This window comes from Anas platyrhynchos, chromosome 1, assembly GCF_047663525.1.
Source record: "Anas platyrhynchos isolate ZD024472 breed Pekin duck chromosome 1, IASCAAS_PekinDuck_T2T, whole genome shotgun sequence".
NCBI classification, from domain to species: Eukaryota; Metazoa; Chordata; class Aves; order Anseriformes; family Anatidae; genus Anas; species Anas platyrhynchos.
Genome location: NC_092587.1, coordinates 166,844,647 through 166,866,048, shown reverse-complemented (window position 1 = coordinate 166,866,048; position 21,402 = coordinate 166,844,647). Strand labels below are relative to the sequence as shown.

General features: G+C 35.1%; 1 protein-coding gene across 1 annotated transcript in view; it reads right to left on the bottom strand.

Moving 5' to 3' along the window:
• The window catches only part of KLHL1 (kelch like family member 1), a 245,005-nt gene that overhangs the window by 11,929 nt on the left and 211,674 nt on the right, over window positions 1–21,402 (bottom strand). Inside the window, exons 9-10 of the mRNA XM_027472827.3 lie at window positions 5,517–5,729; window positions 877–1,048 (exon numbers count right to left, since the gene is read on the bottom strand). Coding sequence (XP_027328628.1) covers window positions 877–1,048; window positions 5,517–5,729 — 385 coding nt within the window. The remainder of the gene's footprint in view (window positions 1–876; window positions 1,049–5,516; window positions 5,730–21,402) is intronic.

The following is a 21,402-nucleotide window of genomic DNA, read 5'->3' as shown; positions in this document are numbered from 1 at the left end:
CACTAACTCATATGAAAGCATCCACACTGGTGAAATGAATTACGTTTCCAGAAAGTCTTAAAACAGAATTAATAGAAGAAAGCACTGAAATCATCCTTTGTTTCTTCTGAAGGATTTGCTATGACTCTAAATCTTTTCAAGTACTATTGTGAGATAACTGTTGGTATAAGGTGATGGTTGGACCAGATGATCTGAAGAGGTCTCTTCCAACCTTAATGATTCTATGATTCTACAATTGTATGATTCTATGATAATTAAGTACATACATTTCCTCTATAATCAAATCACCAATCCCCACCTTCTTGCACTATAACAATACTTCTATTCTTTTACAGTTCACCATTAGGTGCTTCCATATAGCTTATTTCAAAATATCCATCGAAAATAAGGAAATGGAATTAAAGAATGAAATGAAAACTTGGCTCCATACTTAAAATAAACAAACTGTTTCATATGAAAAATCTTCAGAATATGCTGGTTACCAGTTAAAACTCTGTGTTGACAATTTTTAGAACATTTCTTCTATATGAAGAACTACACAGAGATAATTTGAACAGAAATTGATGAGAACAAGATTTTTGTCTGGAAGATAAAAGATGATATTTCTAACAACTGTTTATTCTGTCTTCTACTAGTTTCTTAATTCTATGTTTGTTTGTTTTTTTGTTGTTGTTGTTGTTGTTTTTGTTTGTTTGTTTGTTTTTGTTTTCTATCTGCATTAGGAAACTCAAATTAAACCAAATGATCAAATACTAGGACTAATTTTACAGCCATGGCAATCTCAGATACCATTTCTTTGTTGTTTTCATAAAAGCAATGTTTCTCTCAACAAATGAAAATGTGTTACAGAATTGAAAATACAGACTTTACAATTACCTGCATCCATTCATTAGTTTGAGGGTCATAGGCTTCCATAGTGTTCAGGTATGTTTGACCATCATATCCACCTACTGCATATAATTTGTCACCAAGTAGACAGACACCAACAGCATCTCGAGGCATACTCAGTGGAGCCACCATTGTCCATGTATCTGTTTTTGGATCATATCTAATGAAAGAGAAAAGAAGTTGAATGGTTAGTATCCACTCATGCTGATCTTTGCATGAAATAAAGCCCTTTTCTGAATAAATAAATTATAAATACATAATCCATGACATCCAATCCAAAATAGCAGAAAGAAAATCAGAAAGAAAAGATGAAGATATATTTTGTTCCCAATTCAAGTAATTTAACATTGATTATAAACTGTGATTTAGTTAACCATCCTGGAAAAACAAGCAAACAAACAAACAAACAAACAAACACAATTAAGCTTTTTATGGCTTAAGGTGTCATAAAATAGATGACAAGCATATAAGAAAATTATCTAAATGTATGCATATATTTATGTATATATTTCAAATAAGAATATTTTTGTAGTACATTAAAATATTCCTGATAAAATTATATTTTACTATATTTTATTTTCTAAAATGTTACTATGCCATCTGTTCATAGCCAGAAAACCTCCCCAGAAATTCAGGGGATATTTTAAAGTGCATTATAGTTAGATTTTCCTCCCAGTTCAAGTGAACAAAGTAGTACAGTTTTCGAGACATTAATCATCATAGAATTTTTAAAACTGAGGGCAGAATTCCTCTTACATAATGATAGCTATTCAAAAATTAAATAGTTAGCCTAGGCTGTTAGATAATGGCCTTAATTTAGATGTTCATTAGCAATGTAAAATTAGTTAATTCCAGAGGCCATATCATTGTATATATTTTAAACATCTACTGTAAAACAGAAATGAATCACTAAGGATTGGTGTATCTGGAGTATTAAGTTAAATTAGATACCTCATTTTAAGATGCCTGATATTACCAAAATGCCAAATTATATCACAGTATGATGTGATATAAGCAGCTATACTATGTAGTAGAATCACTTTTCAGTGGCAAAAATAAACAGTTTAAGGATAAAATGTCTTTAACACACTTGAGTCATTTTCTTAGGCATAAAGTAGTTGACACTTTGGATATGACAATTTAAAATAATTATAAAAGAATTCTGTAATGGCTAAGTATCTTATTTACAAGTGTTCAGACTACTGAACTACTGACTAATGAAACTATGTACCAAATTTTTTTCTTGTAGTACTTTAAGAGGCAGTATTAGGTATAAGTTCATGTTTTGGGGGTGCCCAGTTCTTTCAGTATATTTTCTTGTAGACTATACTTTCTTAATCAGAAGTGATTAATCCCTAACTTTTATATATAGATGCTCTACCAAATGAAAAAAAAAAAAAAAAAAAAAAAGATTTTACTTTACAAGGTTGAATTTAGCAGCATCTGTAACTATTTCAGTCATTCATATTTTTATAAGCAACCTGTATGAATACTGTTAGAGATCTTGTTAGAGATTTGGAAATTTATGAACATTTGGAAATTTATGAACATTTTTTGACATAAATATTGCAGCAGTGATGTTTAGTGCTTTTCTTGTGACTTCATTTGCTTCATAAGCATAACCTTCCAATAGGACAAGAATTAATTGCCTTTACTTTAATCTCATTAAACTGTTCTTTATAGTTAAAAACATGTTAGGGAAAAGACTTAGCTCAGCTATTGGCTGTTAATCTTTCTGGCTTTATTGGATCTTCTCAGAAAATAAGATGGTAAAATGTTGTGGTCAACTTCTTACGTCTAAAATATCATTAAATTAATGGCGTTTTTCACTTTGCTTCTTTTTATTCCTTTTCTTTGTGTTATTTATTCATATTCTTTCATTTTGATATCTTTCTCTAAGAAGTTTTGACTTAAATATGAGATAAATGTCTTTTAAAACTTGAGAGGAAAATACTTTAAAACAATGTTTGAATACGTGTATATGTAACAGGATTCATACATAACAGATGTCTATATGTAACAAGACAAAATACTGTTAATTTTGAATGGATTTTTTTTCAGACTGTGTGACTTTTTCAGCAAAATCATTGTATGCCTCTAGCTGAAAGAGTTTCTCAACCTTCTTTTCCAGTGTGTATTGTATCTGCACCTCCCTAAAGGCAATAAATTTAAATGTACTATTTGATACACAGCTTTTAAATTATGAGGGCCAAGGTGAGGAACTGTAAAAGCAAGATATCTAAATATAATTGACATTTTTGTCCAATTTGTTTTCCTTTTTAATAAACAAGTAACCAAGAGCTAAATATAAAACTTAATTCTATTAACAAGATAGAATTTCAAAAGAATGTGATTTTTTTAATTTACAGGAAAATGTCTGAATTTTTTTATATACTCTTCTGTTAAAAACAACTGTACATTTCATCTGTATAATAACTAGGTATGTCCTATGGTGCAAAGGTTTACAATAAAGTTCCTGAATATGGAAAAAATATATAATTTGAAATCAAAGTGGGAAGGGGAAAAGCTATAGATCACTTTAACTTTTCAATAGCTGTTACATTTAGAGCAAGTAACATTATTTTCTCAGTATTGCTTTACTGCCAAAATATCTCCAAAATTGTATAAATCTTAAATAGAGATTATTGATTATACCTTTAAAAAATAACACAACGTTTACTTTCCCAACATGTGAAACACAGTAAAACATACCTATTGTTTTACTTTTAAGTACTCAAAGCCACAGGAAATCCTCAGAACTGCGTAAACTTAAGTGTTCAAATTGGGAATCTAAATTACTGTTGAACAAGATTTAACAGTAGTATTCAGAAAACACATATCTTCTCTCACTAAGTAATCCCAAAGTAATCTCAAAAATATATTAAAAATACATTTATTATGTCTGTTTAACAGTCTTTCAGAAAAGAAAAAAAAATAAAAAATTGAATAATGCACATCCTGGCAAACTGTCTCATGAAAAGTCTTGTTCCTGAAGAAGAGACATAGTTAAAAAGATTGATGCCCTAAATATTTACAGCAAGTAGAACTTTCAGGGATATATGAAATAATATAGTAGATCTCATTAACAATTGGTCTTTGGTTTGTTAAGGAGTTTTTATTTTTGGAAGATGATGATTTTTGAATGTAAAAATAGACATACCAAATTACATCCATGCCACCTTATATGTCTGTCAGTCATTGGGAGGGTCATAAGACGTTGTTCATGTTATAGTGCGGTACTTCACTTAATTCACTCTAATAGGTACTCTATGCAAACTAATAGCCTTACAAATTCTGATCTGTGAGTCCTAACTTTTACTCTGGAAGCTAACAGCCCATGAAGTAGATTACCCATATTTTTTGCTATCAGTGCAATAAAAACTCAGCAAAGGACACTGTATAATGTCATTCAGATATCAGAATATAAAATAGCTAAGCACATGTATTTAATTGGTTGCTATCATGATCTCTGAGGAAGACAAATGTAATGGGATGGGTTTTATCTTCAACATCAGAAGGATTTTCTTCTCAGAGACACAAAAAATCAATTAATTAAATAAATAGATAAATAGATAGATGATAGGTAGATAGATTGATAGATAACTTTCCTTGTAAGTACCAACAATCAGAAAGAGCTGGAAAGATTTCATATTTATAAGTATTGTCACTAGCAGTCATTAGGAGTTAGACTTGATGATCCTTGTGGGTCCCTTCCAACTCAGGATCCTCTATGGTTCTATGATTCTAAAATTAATATAAATTTGCTCTATTAAAATTCTGGGTATTTTTCCTTACAAAAGTGTCTGTCAGTGCCAATGCCTATCTTGACTTCTGTGTTTAGATCAACCAAGTACTCAAATATATACGCTTTAAACTTTGCAACCTGCATGTATTTGAAAGTATTTTTCATTACTCTAATTTAAAGCATACAAAAGCTGAAATAGAAAAAAGTGATCCCATGAAACATTTGAGGAGTACCTTCAAAATTAATGTTATAGGCATGCCAACAGTGCCCTACTGCCCTAACAGATATTCTTGAATTTGTGGAATATCCACTTGTGAACTTCAGGGTACTGTAAATACAGCATGTAAGGCTTGTATCAACATTTAAGGGACGTAGTACTAGTGTTAAAAGTAACACTGTCATGTACTGTAAAAATCCATCACTTCAGCATTTCAATTTTTATTGAAATAAAATAAAATAAAATGTTATTGCTACATTAAAGTTACAAAAATCCATGTTGGAAAATTATTTCAGGCCTGAAATTTTATTTCTGTAAAGTTTAGTTTATGATTCTGCAATGTGTAATATTTTGCCATAGAAACAAAGATTTCTTAAAGGAGACATGAAAAGAGTGAAATTGTGTGTCCAATGTAATATCTAATAGTACTGTTAAAAAAAAATAAAAAAATCATCTACAAAGCGATTATCTTCTACAGACCTCTGTGAAATTTTTCCAGTAAAGAGGAAGTTAGCATTTGCTGGGGGAAAACAAATAAACAAATGAACAAAAACAAAAGCAACAGCAAAACAAACCAAAAAAAATACCACATCTGCTGAATTTTACCATCATTTAAGAAAATGATGCTTCCAGGCATTATCTTCATAAAATTCATATAGTGGATACCTTTCTACATAGTCCAGCAGTCGGGAGCAGTGGTTAGAAGCAGGAGCATCATGACCTCCAACTGCATAAAGAAATCCATCACATGTAGCCACTCCTACACCTCCTCTTCTCTTACACATTGGAGCACACATATTCCATTTATTTGTGTGAGGGTCATAGTATTCCATTGAACTCAAACATGAACTTCCATCCCGACCTCCAACTGAATATAACCTAAGAAAATCCACACAACGAAGTGTTAATAAAACAACATCTCAGAACTGTAGTAATAAAGACAAGGAGTATATTTTTGTTTGGTCGTTTGGTTTGGTTTGGTTTGGTTTGGTTTGGTTTCATTTTGTTTTGTTTTAATCTGACTTTAGCAAATGGGAGAAAAACAAAATATAGTTTCTCAAAAATATATGAATTTCATATGATAAGCATACAGAGGATTTTGATATTTTTTACCGAATCCACATTCTACCTCGTGAAAGTACTTTCCTACTTTGCCCAGTTCAATGGCAATGAATATATTATCTCTCTGGAAATGGGTATCTTCATTCTTTCGTTGCAGTAGATAATGCCAAAAGTGCCAGTGACACACAGATTTATCTCAATATATTTATAAATCATGTAAACACGGTTGCTACTTAACTGCTTATCATCTGTGAGGTGGAAGTGCAAGTGCTAACTTTTAATTGGTAATCTAGACAAACAAGAAAGTTGTAATCCATTTATGATTGTTTCTCTGTGTTTTCATCATGCATCAAAGTTGTGGGAGTCTGACAACTGCTGTCTGCATTTTAATATTTTATCTTGCATAATTCTTTAATATCAAATGGAATCAAAAGCTTTTAGTTCTACATTCCTAAAAAAAAAAAAAAAAAAAAAAAAAAAAAGTCACACTGAAGCTTTCTATGCTAAATTACAAGCCAGAAGAAAATAATGTATTCAGTCTTTGATCTAGTATTCATCCTGTTCCACAGAACTACTCTCAATGGGAGTCTCATGTCTGGAATGAATTTTACACTTGTAATATAGGAAAGATCAAATAGGTAGTGCAGAAAAGAAAAGAATATCTCATTATGTTTTAAATATGGATTTTTAAAAAGTACTAACTTGTCTTCATGTTTTCAAAGATCTTGGATAAAATGATAAGTCTTGCCTACGCTACCGTTAGCATGGCTACTCAGCAAGTAAGGTAACAAGACCTCATCTCAGTCTACAGCTTCCTTGTGAGGGGGAGTGGAGGGGCAGGTGCCGATCTATTCTTTTTAGTGACCAGTGATAGGACCTGAGGGAATGGTGTCAAGCTGCGACAGGGGAGGTTCAGGCTGGATATCAGAAGAGGTTCTTCACTAAGAGGGTTGTCGCGCACTGGAGCAGGCTCCCCAGGGATGTAGTTATGGCACCAAACCTGTCAGAGTTTAATACAATCAAAAGTGTTTGGACAGTCATATGGTCTGAATTTTTGGGTAGACCTGTGTGGTGCCAGGAGTTGGACTCGATGATCCTTATGCGTCCCTTCCAACTCAGGATATTCTATGATTCTATGACACCCACAGGCAGTGTATGTTGCTTTTCTTCATCAGAATATATTATGAGGATTGAGTTCTGTAGGGAAGTCCTGGAAAACTTCTGAAAATATTTTAAATTTGAAATAGCAAAAATGTGGTGAAAAAAACAAGCAAGCAAACAAACAAACAAAACACAATTCTTTTGTGTTTAGCAACTACCTACAGGCAATAAATTTATTTCCTTCCTCCTTTTGTAATGGTTCACAGGAGAAAGCAGTTCTGATTGCTCTTTCTGAATAATTCCATGCTGCATTCATTTCTTATATGAATCTTTTTGCAGTCTGTTGCCTTTTCTACACTGCCTGAAGATTAACTAATAGACATTCAGGCTATTTTAAAGTTCAGCCACTGAGCAATTTAGGACGCAAAAGCAGCCTGTGTGAAGCAATTATTCATTTGGAAGCTTTTACTGTCCTAAACGGTCCATGAATTCAGAGCTACTTAAATGTGGATTCACCATTCTGTTTCCCTGGCATGGATGCTGATAAAAAAAAAAAGGAGAATACTATCACTAAATATGTCATTGAAGTCATGTAACATTTTGGTACTGCCTGACAGACATACTTGTGCCAAAAGTTGCCAGGAGAAGCCATGGCTCCACTATTAGAGAGAAGAAGTTAAAGTGTCTGTGGATGCAGACTAAAATTATTTGTGACAATCATTTTAGGTTTTGATTGTATTTATACCCAAGCAAGAAATAGCTCATAAGATTTATATAAATAATAATAAAGTTTTATTTCACAAAGTTCTAGTTCAGACATATAAAAGCTGAAAACTGAATAATTGTTTTAAAACTCTGGTTGTGTCTGAGCCTGAACACCTCAATCAGGAATTGTTTCCATTCATCTGCTAAAATTCCTACGCCATCATCACTCCCTTTAACCCAAAATGACTGTAGAACAACTTTGCAAAAAATTCTGGATATTATTCAGGATACTGCACTAAGCTTTTAGGATACTTCTATTCAAAGACATTTAGAAGTTTTTTTTTTTTTAGTGCTCAGGGTCCTGTTTTTAGATGACTTAGAGTGAATCTTTTTATTTTTTTTTTAATTTTATTTTTTATTTTTATCCATATCCTTCTCGGTAAAAGTTTAGAGTAAAAAATTCTGCAGGGATATTGTAATGCATTTTGTTAAAAAAGTCTGAAAGCTTTACTTTTCTTAATGAGATTAGATATCATCCCTACAATTGCAATGGCTACAGCCTCTTAGCTGTATTGTATTGTACTGTGTTTCTTCATTTACCTGGTACCACATCTGATTTCGGTGATTTGTTGAAAATCCTTGTAAGTAGACTTTCATTTTCATATGCAAATATGTTCAGAATTCAGAGACAAAAGACAATCCATTGAGTATGAATTTAACAAATAAAGAAATGTCTTGAAGTTGTGACAGAGGTGTTTCAGGCTGGACATCTGGAAAATGTTGTTCACTGCGAGGGTGATTGGACAATGGAACAGGTTCCCCAGGGAAGTGGTCACAGCACGAAGCCTGCTGGAGTTCAAGAAGCATTTGGACAACACCCTCAGACACGTGGTCTGATTTTTTGAGTGGTCCTTTGGCAACACAGGAGTTGGACGTGATGATTCTTATGGGTCCCTTCCAACTCATGATATTCTATGAAAATTCTTTTTTCTTTTTTTCTTTTTTTTATAACAATTTCACATTGGAAATTCAAAATGTTATCTTAGTATCTTACTTTACCTAAATGCTGTGTATTACTTGTGTATTGCTTCTTTTACTTGTACTCTATTACTGTGTATTACTTCTGTCTGTTCCTTTACTATACTCTTTAACTACACTCTAATACTGGGATACTACCACAAAAGGTCTAACTTTGCGACCAACACAGAGCTCATTTTTTTCTGTTTCATTATTGGCATCTGTAGACTTCTTGTAGATACCATAACTTCTAACAGTTTTTGCGTACCTACAATAGTTTAAGACTTTTATTTTCAGCACTGCATGATTAAAAAGGAAGCTTAAGATATAAGCATAGTCACAATCACATAGTAAACTTATCTTCATTCATTTTTGAGGTGGCAATATTCTTTTTACTGAACTATACGTCCATACACAGAGATGCATTTCATTAAAATTGTTTGAATTTATTTTATAGTTATCACTGTTTATAGGGAAAAATCAACAAGTGAAAATGAGCATTCAATACTTAGTATTTTTATGTCCACTGATCACAATTAAAGTTTTGCCTTACAAACTGATCTCTGTTCTCCAATGCTCTAAATTTCAGCTTATTTAGAGTGGGAGTAGATATGAATTTACAACAAATTCAGTCTTCTCTGAGCTTGAAATAATAATAATTTATATATTAGTAATTTGTTTTTCCAGGATTTGATCACTTCTTTTGTACTAAGATGGACACAGATTCTTAACCACAAACACACATATATATGTGTATGTATAAAAATGGCTAGAAAATGCAATTAAGGTTTTGAAACAGAGGATAGGATAAATCACGACTAGTTGGATCAAAACCATTTATCTCAGTGCTATCATTACAAAACTTTGGTAACTAATCAGTAAAACCATTTTTAAATTCTGTTTGACAAGCCAGCCTCAAAAGAACCAAGTGTCTTTGATGTAAGATACTATGGATTGTGAAAACAGTTGAATCATGCTTTTGCTGCATTTCTTTTTGCCTTTCAAGGTTTTGCCTTTCAAAATTCTTTTACTGAGAATATCAAAGACCATATCCAGTCTTTTGCTTAAGCCCCCTTTTGACCTCTTCTGCCCTTTCAGTATGCCCGAAAGAGCAACCAAAAATTACTTGTCACAAAGGGTATCTGCCTGGTGGAAGCAAGGGGAAGGTAGTAATTTTTATCAGTGCTGGACTACTGTATTTCTCAATCAATCCACACCTGACCTAGGAAGAAAACTGTGTAGAGGAAAGCTCTCTTGGCTTTGATTAGACCTTTTGGTTAGGTCTTCTTTCACAGCCTTGGTTATGCCATTGAACAATAGTACATTGTCAAAAGTTGAAAATAACAATTTTCTGAATGGAAAGCAGTAATGAAGACTTATTTCTGTCTGTAAATTTGGAAAGGTATTTTATATATTTGGTAACATTATTTTATGTGTTTGGGTTTGCAGTAGTGGGATAAGTTAAGAATACATACAGTTTGATAAAAAAATAAGTAAAATAAAATGAAGATAAGTCATATAATAAGGGCCAGCAATCACAGAAATATGAACTACTGGTATTAGAAAAGACTATGAGAAAAATACCTTTGCATGGATATTATCATACCAGCAAAGCTTTGCTTCCTACACTACACAGTATACTTTGCTAAAAGGAATAACCTGTTTCAAATAAATTTTATTTTAATCAAAGTTATAATATGGGCTATATTTTCTTTGCAAGACCAGTGACTGATTGCAATTAATAATTTAGTATAGTATGAGGTTAAGGCCCCTTATTTGCTGTCTTATTTATTAAAAATAAATAAATACAGCAAAACTGTCATTAAATAAGAAAATGTTTTTTCTTTCACAGAATGTGCTAGATGGAGTTAATTATTACAATATTCATCTGCTCTTTCAGTTCAATCTTTTTAGGCCAAAATACCGTTCCATTTTTCTGTGTCTTCATTGATTTATTGCACAATTTCCTGACTAAAATATTACAAAATATCTGCATTTCTTTTTTTAGCTTCTGCAGCTAAGGAAGAATATTTTCAACAAGTGTTCCTTTTTCCCTATAGAGGGAGGCAGAATAATAGTAATATTATTTAATAATTATAATCAATAATATAGAGAAAAGAGTTTGATCAAATGCAGGTGTTAATAAATAGCAAACATGAAATATCAGCAGTTTCAAATCTGTCATAAAGGAAACTGAAATAATATCTACAGGGTTTAAATTAAAATAGATATTCACTTATAGGTCAAAGTACGTTCAGAGTAAAATATAGTAGGAAGAGACATAAGATTTTAAACGTTTCTACAAAAATATTCTAAGCCTGAAAAGTTGTGTTAGTCTGAAACGTATTTGTCTTCCTCCTCATTGCAAAAGGGTTTTGTAAAACTACTTGTATTTGTAAAATACTTAATGTCTTTAAAATTAATATCATCCTAAGTCATATTTTGTTTTAATTCTTAGAGGGTGGATAATGTAAGATTGGTTATGGGAACAGATGTGAGAAGCATGACTTTTTGATAAGGAAAAGCACTGCTGTATTTCAGTATCAGCTAAAATATTCAAGTATTTTATAAATATTTATTTAAAAGTAAATGTTTGTAGTCAGTGAGAATATTCTAGTCAGAAAACATGCAGTATGAAACATTTTCTCTTTACATGACTGCAATTATGTATACCAAGTACAGTACTCTTCTTAGTTCAAATGGATTTGTAGAAGAATAACTGAATCATCAATAACTTATAAGAGCAAAGAAACTTACAAACAAACAAAAAGCCTAAAAAACACACACACAAACAAACATGAAAAACAAACTGACAAACAAAAAAAAAAAAAAAACAACAAAAAAACACTGACAGGAAATAACATTTGCAGACATTTTCTTATCTTGTTAGCTTGGTATGAAATTTTGAAGTGTTACTTCAGCTCTAACAATCACAATTACAGCATATTAATATTTAATTTATTTAATACAATTGCGCCAGTTCCTCAGTCTTTACTGAAGTATGAAAATTATCAGTGCATTGCAATTATACGTATGACCTGAAAAAAAGTCTTAAATCATTTAGTCTGTGACCTTCACAGTCCAGACTTCAAGTCCAGAGAAGGGCTACGAGGGGGTCTGGAGAACAAGTCTTACAAGGAGCAGCTGAGGAAGCTGGGATTGTTCAGGCTGGAGAAGAGGAGGCTCAGGGGTGACCTTATCACTCCCTACAGGTACCTTAAAGGAGGCTGTAGCGAGGTGGGGGTTGGTCTGTTCTCCCACGAGCCTGGTGACAGGACAAGGGGGAATGGGCTTAAGTTGCGCCAGGGGAGTTTTAGGTTGGATGTTAGGAAGAACTTCTTTACTGAGAGGGTTGTGAGGCATTGGAATAGGCTGCCCAGGGAAGTGGTGGAGTCACCATCCCTGGAGGTCTTTAAAAGATGTTTAGATATAGAGCTTAGGGATATGGTTTAGTGGAGGACTTGTTAGTGTTAGGTCAGAGGTTGGACTTGATGTTCTTGAGATCTCTTCCAACCTAGAAATTCTGTGATTCTGTGATTCACAATGAACAAATCCTTTTCCATTCACTAAATTCAATCCATAATGAAAGACTCATCTGAACCTGACCTACCAATTCAAAAGAAATTTAATTTTATCCCAATACCAGTTATTAAGAAGTTGATCAACTTTCAAATTAGAAAAAAAATAGTTAACAGTGAAGATGGCATGGGATTTTGTTCTACTAAATATAGTAGATATTTGATAGCAGCTTTAAGGGCTGTGGTCCATAAAGATACTTAGGTGAGTATCAAATTAGATGTTTAGCTTTCTTCAATTTCAGTAAGATATGTTTATGTCCTTCCTGATGTATATAAATGTGGAAATAAGAAATTGTGTGCATACATATACATACATGAATGTAACATCCATATATGACAGTCATATAAATGCAATGCACTGATAATTTTCATGGTTCAGTAAAATTCCAGTAAATTTCTACATTTAGTCAGGGGAGTATCTTTAGACTTTTCTGGCTGCACTGAACAAGGCCTTCTTTGGGTTTCAACAAAAAGGCATTAAGTAATCTTTGAGACATACTTCATCTCCCATTGAAGATAATTAAAAACAACTTTCAGAATAATACACAATGTGGGAAACTAATATATTTTGCTGTTTTTACCATGATAAGACACTGAAGGATGAATGCTTCTCAAAAGTCTGCACTTGCAAGTGTGAAAGCTGCACAACTTAAAAATTGGCTGCGAATCTTTATATTTCACACTGCCGCCCTCTGTCTAGATCGGTACATACGTTACATTAAGAAAATTTCAGCTAGGCAGTGCGAGCAGACTGACTTCTCCTATCAGGTATTAGAATTAAGGATGTCTTTGGTACATTCTTGAATATGGTGGTGACATGCCACAGACCAGAAGGTGTTGGAACAGCTATCCCTGCTAGGTTGGAGGCTTTGACACAGGCAGAACTTCAGATGGAAGATGCAGCCCTCCAGGTCCCTGGCTGTAGAGAATGCCTGGGGCCCCTCTCTGAGGTCAGGAGAGATGGACCACCACTCTGAAGGAGGTGTGCCATCTTACAAGAGCTGTGCTGTCAAGTAAAAAGTTTATGAAAACAGGTAAACATGTTGTGCTGTATCAAATAATATGAATGGGGCATAGACAGGCTCTTATCTGCTACAGACTTGCAGAGCCTCTGATCCTGACTGCTGGTGAAAAGTGTCCATTCCCACCATTGAGATAAGTATGGCATCTGGAGAAGGGGAAGGGTGGAAAGTGGTGACCTCTAGCAATGACAAGAAGATTCACATGAAGGCTTGCAACTACAAAATAGGTTCACTGTCCTCAATGTTGAAGAGAACCCAGACAGAATCACAGAATCATAGAACATCCTGTGTTGAAGAAGACCTGTAAGAACTGAGTCCAACTTTTGGATCCACACAGGATCACGCCAAAATCAAATCATGTTTCTGAGAGTGTTGTCCAAACGCTTGAACATCATTAGATTTGGAGCCATGACCAATTCCCTGGGGAGAATTTCATGTGGCCAGTGATTGCCCAGCCCTCTAGCCTGTCAAAATCTCCCTGCAAGGTCTCTCTGCACTCCAGGGAGCCAACAGCTTCTCCTAATTTAGTGTCATGCACAAACTTACTCAGTATAGATTTAAGTTCTGCTTCCAGGTCATTTATGAAAACATTAAGAGAACGGACCATAAAATCAAAGCCTGGGGAACCCCAGTAGAGACTAGCCACCAGCCTGACCTAACCCCATTTACCTTTTAAGCCTGACCCATCAGCCAACTATTCACTCACTGTATTAAGCATTTGTCTGGCTGAATGCTGGATATTTTGTTCATAAGGATACTGTGAGAAACGGTGTCAAAACTTTTCCTGAAATACAGAATGATTATATCAGCTGGCTTCCCTTGGTCAAATAGATGGGTAACCTTGTCATAAAAGGGAATTAAGTTTGTTAAACAGGACTTCCCCCTTGTGAACCTGTGTTTGCTGTGACCAATGACTGCATTACCTTTCAAGTGTTTTTCAGTAACTCCCAGAATAATCTTTTCCATAATTTTAACAGGCACTGAAGTGAAACTGAAAGGCCTGTTATTACAAGGATCTTCTTCCTTGGCCTTCTTGAAAACTGGAACATTTGCCAGCTTCCAGAGGACTGGGACCTCTCCAGATTCCTGAGACCATTGAAAAATAATTGAAAGATATCTCACAATAATATAAGGCAGCTCTTTCAGTATACCCTGGGATGAATCCCATCAGGCCCCATAGATTTCTACGCAGCCAGTTGGAGCAACAAATCCTGTGCAAGTTTAGGCTTTGCTGGGAGTTTATTGTTCCTGCAGTCCAGGTCCTCCAGCTCAATGCTCTGGGTGTCACAGTGCCCACCATCAGTGTTAAAGACAGAGGTGAAGAAGGCATTAAATGTCTCTGCTTTGTCTCTATTTGTGAAGTGACCTTCCTCATCAAGTAACAGGTCTCTGGTCCTCTTCATGCAGACTACGTATTTTAAAAAGCCCTTTTTATTGTCCCCCCACAGTGCTGGCCATCTTCTGGCTGGTAGCTCTGACGGGATGCAGCCACTAGTGGAGCTGGCAGATGTGATTGAAAGGCCACTCTCAATAACGTTTGCTCGATCATGGCGACTGGAAAAAGTGTCTGAAGACTGGAGGAAAGCAAATGCCAATCCTATCCTCAAGAACGGTGAGAAGGAAGATCTGGGGAACTACACAATGATCAGCCTCACCTCAATCCCTGGGAAGGTGATGGAACAGCTAAACCTAGAAACCATTTCCAGGCACATGAAAAAAATCATCAGGAGTAGTCAGCATGGATTCACCAAGGGGAACTCATGCCTGACCAACCTTATAAGCTTCTATAATGAAATCATGAGCCTGATGGATGAGCAGGGAGCCGTAGGTATTTTCTTCCTGGACCTCAGTAAGGCTTTTGACGGTGTCCTGCATAAGATCCTCATAAAGACGTTGTTGAAGTATGGGCTAGATGAGCAGACAGTGAGATGGATCAAAAACTGGCTGGACGGCTGGACTCTGAGGCTAGTGGTCAGTACTGCAAAGTTTAGTTGGACGCCAGTAATAAGAAGAGTATCCCAGACATCAGTAATGGGTCCAGTCCTATTTAACATCTTCACTAGTGATCTGGATGTTGGGTGATCTGCAAAATACTAATGTGGCCTAAGCAGCTGGGTTCCTGATCATAGTATATCAAGAGAAAACAGCCTCGGTAAATTCCCACCTTGCAATGGCTTTAGCATCTGCCATGTTTTCTAACAATCTGTTAGGTTTTAAAAAGTATCTCAGTTGCAAATGACTCTGTCTTGGAGTCTAGAAAAAAAATACTGTAAACTTTCACAATTTTCATTGTCCTGAGTCACATATGTTTACTTAACTTGTATCCCCTCTACCCCTTGTTAGGGCTAGCCTAGCCTCATGAAAAGAAGCAGGCCTGTGCAGACATTTCCTACTTTACAGGCTGGAGGTAAAACACCAAGTTAAATATTTATTGAAAAAGTAGGATGAATATAATGAAATGAATTGAACTGCACATTCACTGAGCTGTATGGGATTCCCACATAGGAAATATGAATTTGTGCACCAAAGTACAAAAGATCAGAGCAGGGCACTGAATTACTAATAAGCCTTAATGATTCTGCTAAGAGAAAATGCCACAGACAGTTTACTATATGATGCATGAAAGGCAAAGGAGTAGAACTCTTGGAGGAGGCTGTAATCAGCCACTCAGTCAAGTTTTGTAGGTGGTTATATGGATGTAATACATTGCTAATTCTCTTGTGCCAGACATTGAACTGCTACTAAGGTCTTTGTGGAATTATTAACCCATGACTCTCTGAGGTCATTACACAACAAATATATCCATGTGAGTGACTAAGTACAAGACAATTTTTGAGAACCTTTCATGTGCACATGCTAATTTGGTTTGGATTTTGCTATTTTCTTGAAAATGAAGGTTCAGCAAGCTAACCTTTCTGATATTCACTTTGCAATAATGCACAATAGTCATAAGGGACATATTAAACAAAAGCAGCTGCTACTTAGAATAGGCTCAATATTGATCTAAATAACAAAAGATTCATTCCAGCTTTCTTTCATTAAAGAACCTGAAAACAAAATATTCCCCTGTATGTAGGCTGATACCTGTATTGGCCAGATCTCTGTGTTTCCCATTCAAAATTAAAAAGGAAAAACACTGCTAAGAAAATAATCCAGCTTGTAATAAATAAAATAATCCATACATTAATAAACTAATCAAATTATTGTAAAACAGGTGGAACTGAATGAACATAACTGAATGAATATAAATTATAACATTTTTTTAAATTAATCTAGATGTCATCACTCTCAAAAAACAAACAAACAAACAAACAAACAAACAAAAATAGTGATTTATCTGAAAATCCAAAAGGTGAATTTGCATGTGTGTGAAGGGACAAAACAGTAACTGTATACATATATGCAGTCTTTAAAAAATATTTAGTATACTCTATTTCTATGAATGGTTAAACAGAATTTCTATTTTGTGGAAGTCATTTAACATTTTATCTGTACAATCAAGATTTTGTACACAAAATCTGACATTTGGCGATTGATTATAAATTATCTCATAAAGGACACAAACACAAATTCATATTTTTATGTCGTACTTCCTCTCAAACAAACATTAAAAGGGAATACATTTAAACATCAATGACAAAGCTAAACAGGAAAAAAGAAAGAAAAAGAATTAATAAAGATGACACTTTTTAAACAACTCTAATGTTAAAGACATTAATTTGTTCCTACTTTAAAAAGTCATTCTTTTGAATTCTTTCTACAGCTTATTAATTATTAGTCAGTAACTCAATAATGTTTGACCATTTGTTTACTTCTTTTGGTACCAAAATTATGAAATAAGAACTACAGGTGGAGGTTTAGCACAAACCTCCCAAATGCTCCAGTATTTTTTTAAATATTCCACCTAGTCTTTTTCAAATACACTATCAGAAAGTCAGCCCTGGCTACTGCTGATCATTTGCCCAGGTCAGACCTGCTAATTGGGTTCCTGAATCCCATCCCCATCCTTCAACTTTTACCTTTGCCTAGTTTAAATGGTTTCCTTGCTGGCTTCCAAACTCCATTTAGAGAACATTGGATAGGAAGTCTGGCCTTCTAACTCAACACAGAGATAGCCAAAAATAGTTATTCCAATAGTACTGAGTACAGGTATCAAGGTGTTAGCAGCAGGGGTGGGGATGCATCATGGGTAGTCTTGGTGAAAAATGACCCATGCCAGACAGAACTGATTCCAGAGGGCTCCAACAGCCTTAGCAGAGCATGAATACAGGTAAGATGGTGGTGCCTTGGTGAAAATGTATTTAAGAAGGGAAGAAAAAAAATAATGTTACATGGGCAGAGCAAGGAGACAAAAAGAAAAACAGCAGAGGCAACACAGAAGTAAAAGAACAAGAAAGTGCTCCATGGCACTGGAGACAATATCCACACTCTGGAGGACCCCACGGTGAAGCAGATGGACATTTCCTGAAGCAACTGTGACCTGTGGAGAAAGCCTGCACTGGAGCAGCTGAATATTATCAGAAGGACTGAGAGAGCCCATGATGGAACACAGGAAATGTGTGAAAAGGGAAAAGTTGCAGTGAAGAAATGTTATGGACTGACAATATGTATCCCCCCATTCACTATGTTGCCTGGGGGTGGGGTTAGAGGAATCAGGAATGAAGTTAAACATGGGAAAGCAGGGAGGAGAGATGTTGCTCCAAAATTGTCTTTGTTCCTCACTACCCAAATATATTTTTATTGGCAATAAAATATTGGCATTTTCTCTGAGGTAAGTATGGTTTGCCTATGATGACGATTGGTAAGTGATCTCCCTGTCCTTATCTTTACCTGAAAGCTTTCTCAACCTATTTTTGCCCATCTGGCTTGCCAAGGAGATGGGTGGCTATGTGACTGTTAACTAAGGCTAACATACCATAGCTTTGCATAAGTAACTTCCAGTTCCTAGCATCCCCTTTCTCCTTTCCTTGTTGTACAATGCCTAAACTTAGATGGAATCTGTAAAGAATTACAAAAACAGAAATAAACAAACAAAAAATAAATAGAAATAATAGCAATAAAAATAATTAATAATGATAATAATAATAATGCATTGCTGTTCCTCTGTTAAAAGAACAAGGCAGATATGTATAAATGGGAAATAATGTCCTGCAGCATTTCTCAGTGCTCTTTCACTGTTCCTCAGGAGAAGAAAAAAACAATCTCAAGTAAAAGAAAAGTAAAAGCTGCTTTGAAAAGGCACTTAAAATAGTACTATTTTAAAAGTTAAAATTTAATGATAACTTTTTTGTCACCTATCATAGATCAATAATAGTTTGTGATACTTGATATAAATAACAGCAGCAGGTAGAAATATAAAGGTCACTGAAACATATCATTGCAGATGTGATGATCAATAAAGGTCAGAACTCCCTTCTCCTTAGTTCCTCAGTGGCCCCATGTGAATGACCTGCTTCCCTGTGTGTGCAAATTTGACACGTAACTCAGTGTACTGCTCTGATGTTCTACCATTTAAAGTCAGTCTGAATAAAAGTAAAGGGATGGTCTTTTTGCTGTGAAAGGTGCAGTTAAAAAGAACAGAGACACAGGTAATATTCTTTTTTCATTTGAAAATATTCTACATGTAACACACACATTCAAGTGAGCATTTATTAACTAAGAATCAGTCATAGAATCTCTTGGGTTGGAAGGGAACTTAAAGATCACGCAGTTCCAAAACCCCTGACAGGGGTGCCACCCACTAGATCAGTTGGCTCAGGGCCTCATCTAACCTGGTCTTGAACAGGTGCTGGGCATCCACAGCTTCTTGAGGCAACCTTTTCCAGTGCCTCACCACCCTCTGAGTGCAGAATTTCTTCCTAACACCTAAGCTAAATCCCCCTTCTTCCAATTTAAAACTATTTCCCCTTGTCCTGTCATTATCTGCCCATATAAGAAGTCACTCTACATCTCTTTTACAGGTCCAGTTCAAGGTCACAATGAGGTCTCCCTAGAGCTGCCTTCTCTTCTCCATGCTGAAAATTTCCAAGCTTTCTCAGCCTTTCTTCATAGAAGAAGTTTTCCAGCCCTCTGGTCAATTTATGGGGCCTCCTCTAGACCCATTCTATCAGATCAACAGACTTCTTGTTCCCTGGGTACCTGACCTGGATGCAATACTCCAAGTGAGACCTCACAAGAGGGGGAAAATGACTTCCTCGACCTGCTGGCCATGGCTCTTTTGATGCAGCCCAGGATACAGATAACCTTCTGGGCTGCAAGCACATAATGATGACTACGCGATGTCATGGTAGGTATATGACAGCCTTACAGAAGTCTGGGTAAATGACATCGGACAATCTTCCTTTGTCAACTGATGCAGTCACTCTATCATAGAAGGCCACCAGATTGGACAGACACAAGTTGCTGTTGATGAAGCCACGCTAACTGTCTTAGATCACATGCTTGTCTTGAATGTGTTTTAACACTGCTTCCATAAGGATGTGTTCTATGATCTTCCCAGGCACAGAGGTGAGGCTCACTGGTCTGAAGTTCCCAAGGTCCTCCTTTCTACCCTTTTCAAAAATGGAAGTGATGTTTCCCTTTTCCCAGTCACCAGGGACTTGGCCTGACTGCCAGCACTTTTCAAATAGGATGGAGAGTGACTTAATGATTACATCAGCCAGTTCTCTTAGGACCCTGGGATATGTGTCATCAGGTCCCATAGACTTGTAGTTGTTAAGCTGTGTCAGGAGTTCTGACAGCTCTTTGCTTAGAGTGGGAGAGACTTTGCTACCCTCATATACAGTTTCAGGGAAATAAGAGACATAGGAAGCCTGACTGCCAGTGAAGACTGAGGCAAAGAAGTTGTTGAGTACCTCAGCCTTATCCATATCCATTGTTACCAGTTGTCCCTTCTCATTTATCAGAGATCTTGTCTCTGCTAGTTTGTTGCATGGATCATACATTATTGAAGCTGTATTCCTTTAGAGTAAGAGTTATTAAAGTGGCTTTGTCCGTTTGATCTACTCTGGAACATTTCAATGCCCTCGCAGCTTAGTAAAAGAAACCAATTACAATTAAGTTTCAGTGGCTTACAGGTGATTTCACAACATGAAACTAAATCCTAATTTTGTGGATGTGCAGTAGATCATCTGAGCATGTGACACCATTAACTAAATAATTAAGTAAAGTCTGTTAACATAGTTGTTTGTGGGCTATTAAATTAATAAGCTCCTTGTTTGACTTTTATATTCACTGTCTCTTACAATCAATGCAAAGAGTCTGACAATCCCAGAAAGCTGTTCAGCCTACCTATCTCAGAATCTCAGACCTGTACAGTAGGTGGGATATGCACAAGGACTATTGAGATTTTATCCAATTGTATGTAAACTGAACAATTTTCAACCGGAAGAGATGGGACAGGAAAAACATAGTAGGTTGTTGAATTATGCAATAGCAATGCAATGTGCAATACCATGAAACCCAATAGCTTTAATATGTCATTATATATATATATATTAATTCTAACTTTTATTAACTATTTTTTCGTGTCTTCAATATTTATTTTCTCATTCTATCACACATCTGCAGCTGTTTTGTTTTGTTGTTGTTGTTCCTTGCCATTCAGTATCAATAAAGTCTGAAGAAAATAATATTTGAGAAATCTGCATTACTGTTTCTTCCAGTATTCTCAAGCACTGTTAAAATGCACATACAGACACATACTTTCTTGTGAAACCCACTAAGCAAAAGTATAATTCTGGCCAGTATAAAAATAAAAATGCAAACAAAAAAAATATATTTTTTTCCTTAACAAAAAAAAAAAATTAAACTCAGCAAAGAGTAACATTTTTCTGCAACTCTTTTGTCAATATTACAATTTTTTGTCTACTTTTAAAATAAATTGTTGAAGTTGAGGCAAATGCACAAAATTAATCATGATTCTTTCTGATTCATTGTCTCTTTACAAAATATTTACCAGATGGTGTCTGTAAGTGATTTACAGACTAAGTATTTCATGGAAGCTGATCAGTTAAGTGATCCTTTACTCACTACCCTTCATTTATGTTCAATTGCCTATGATAGGAT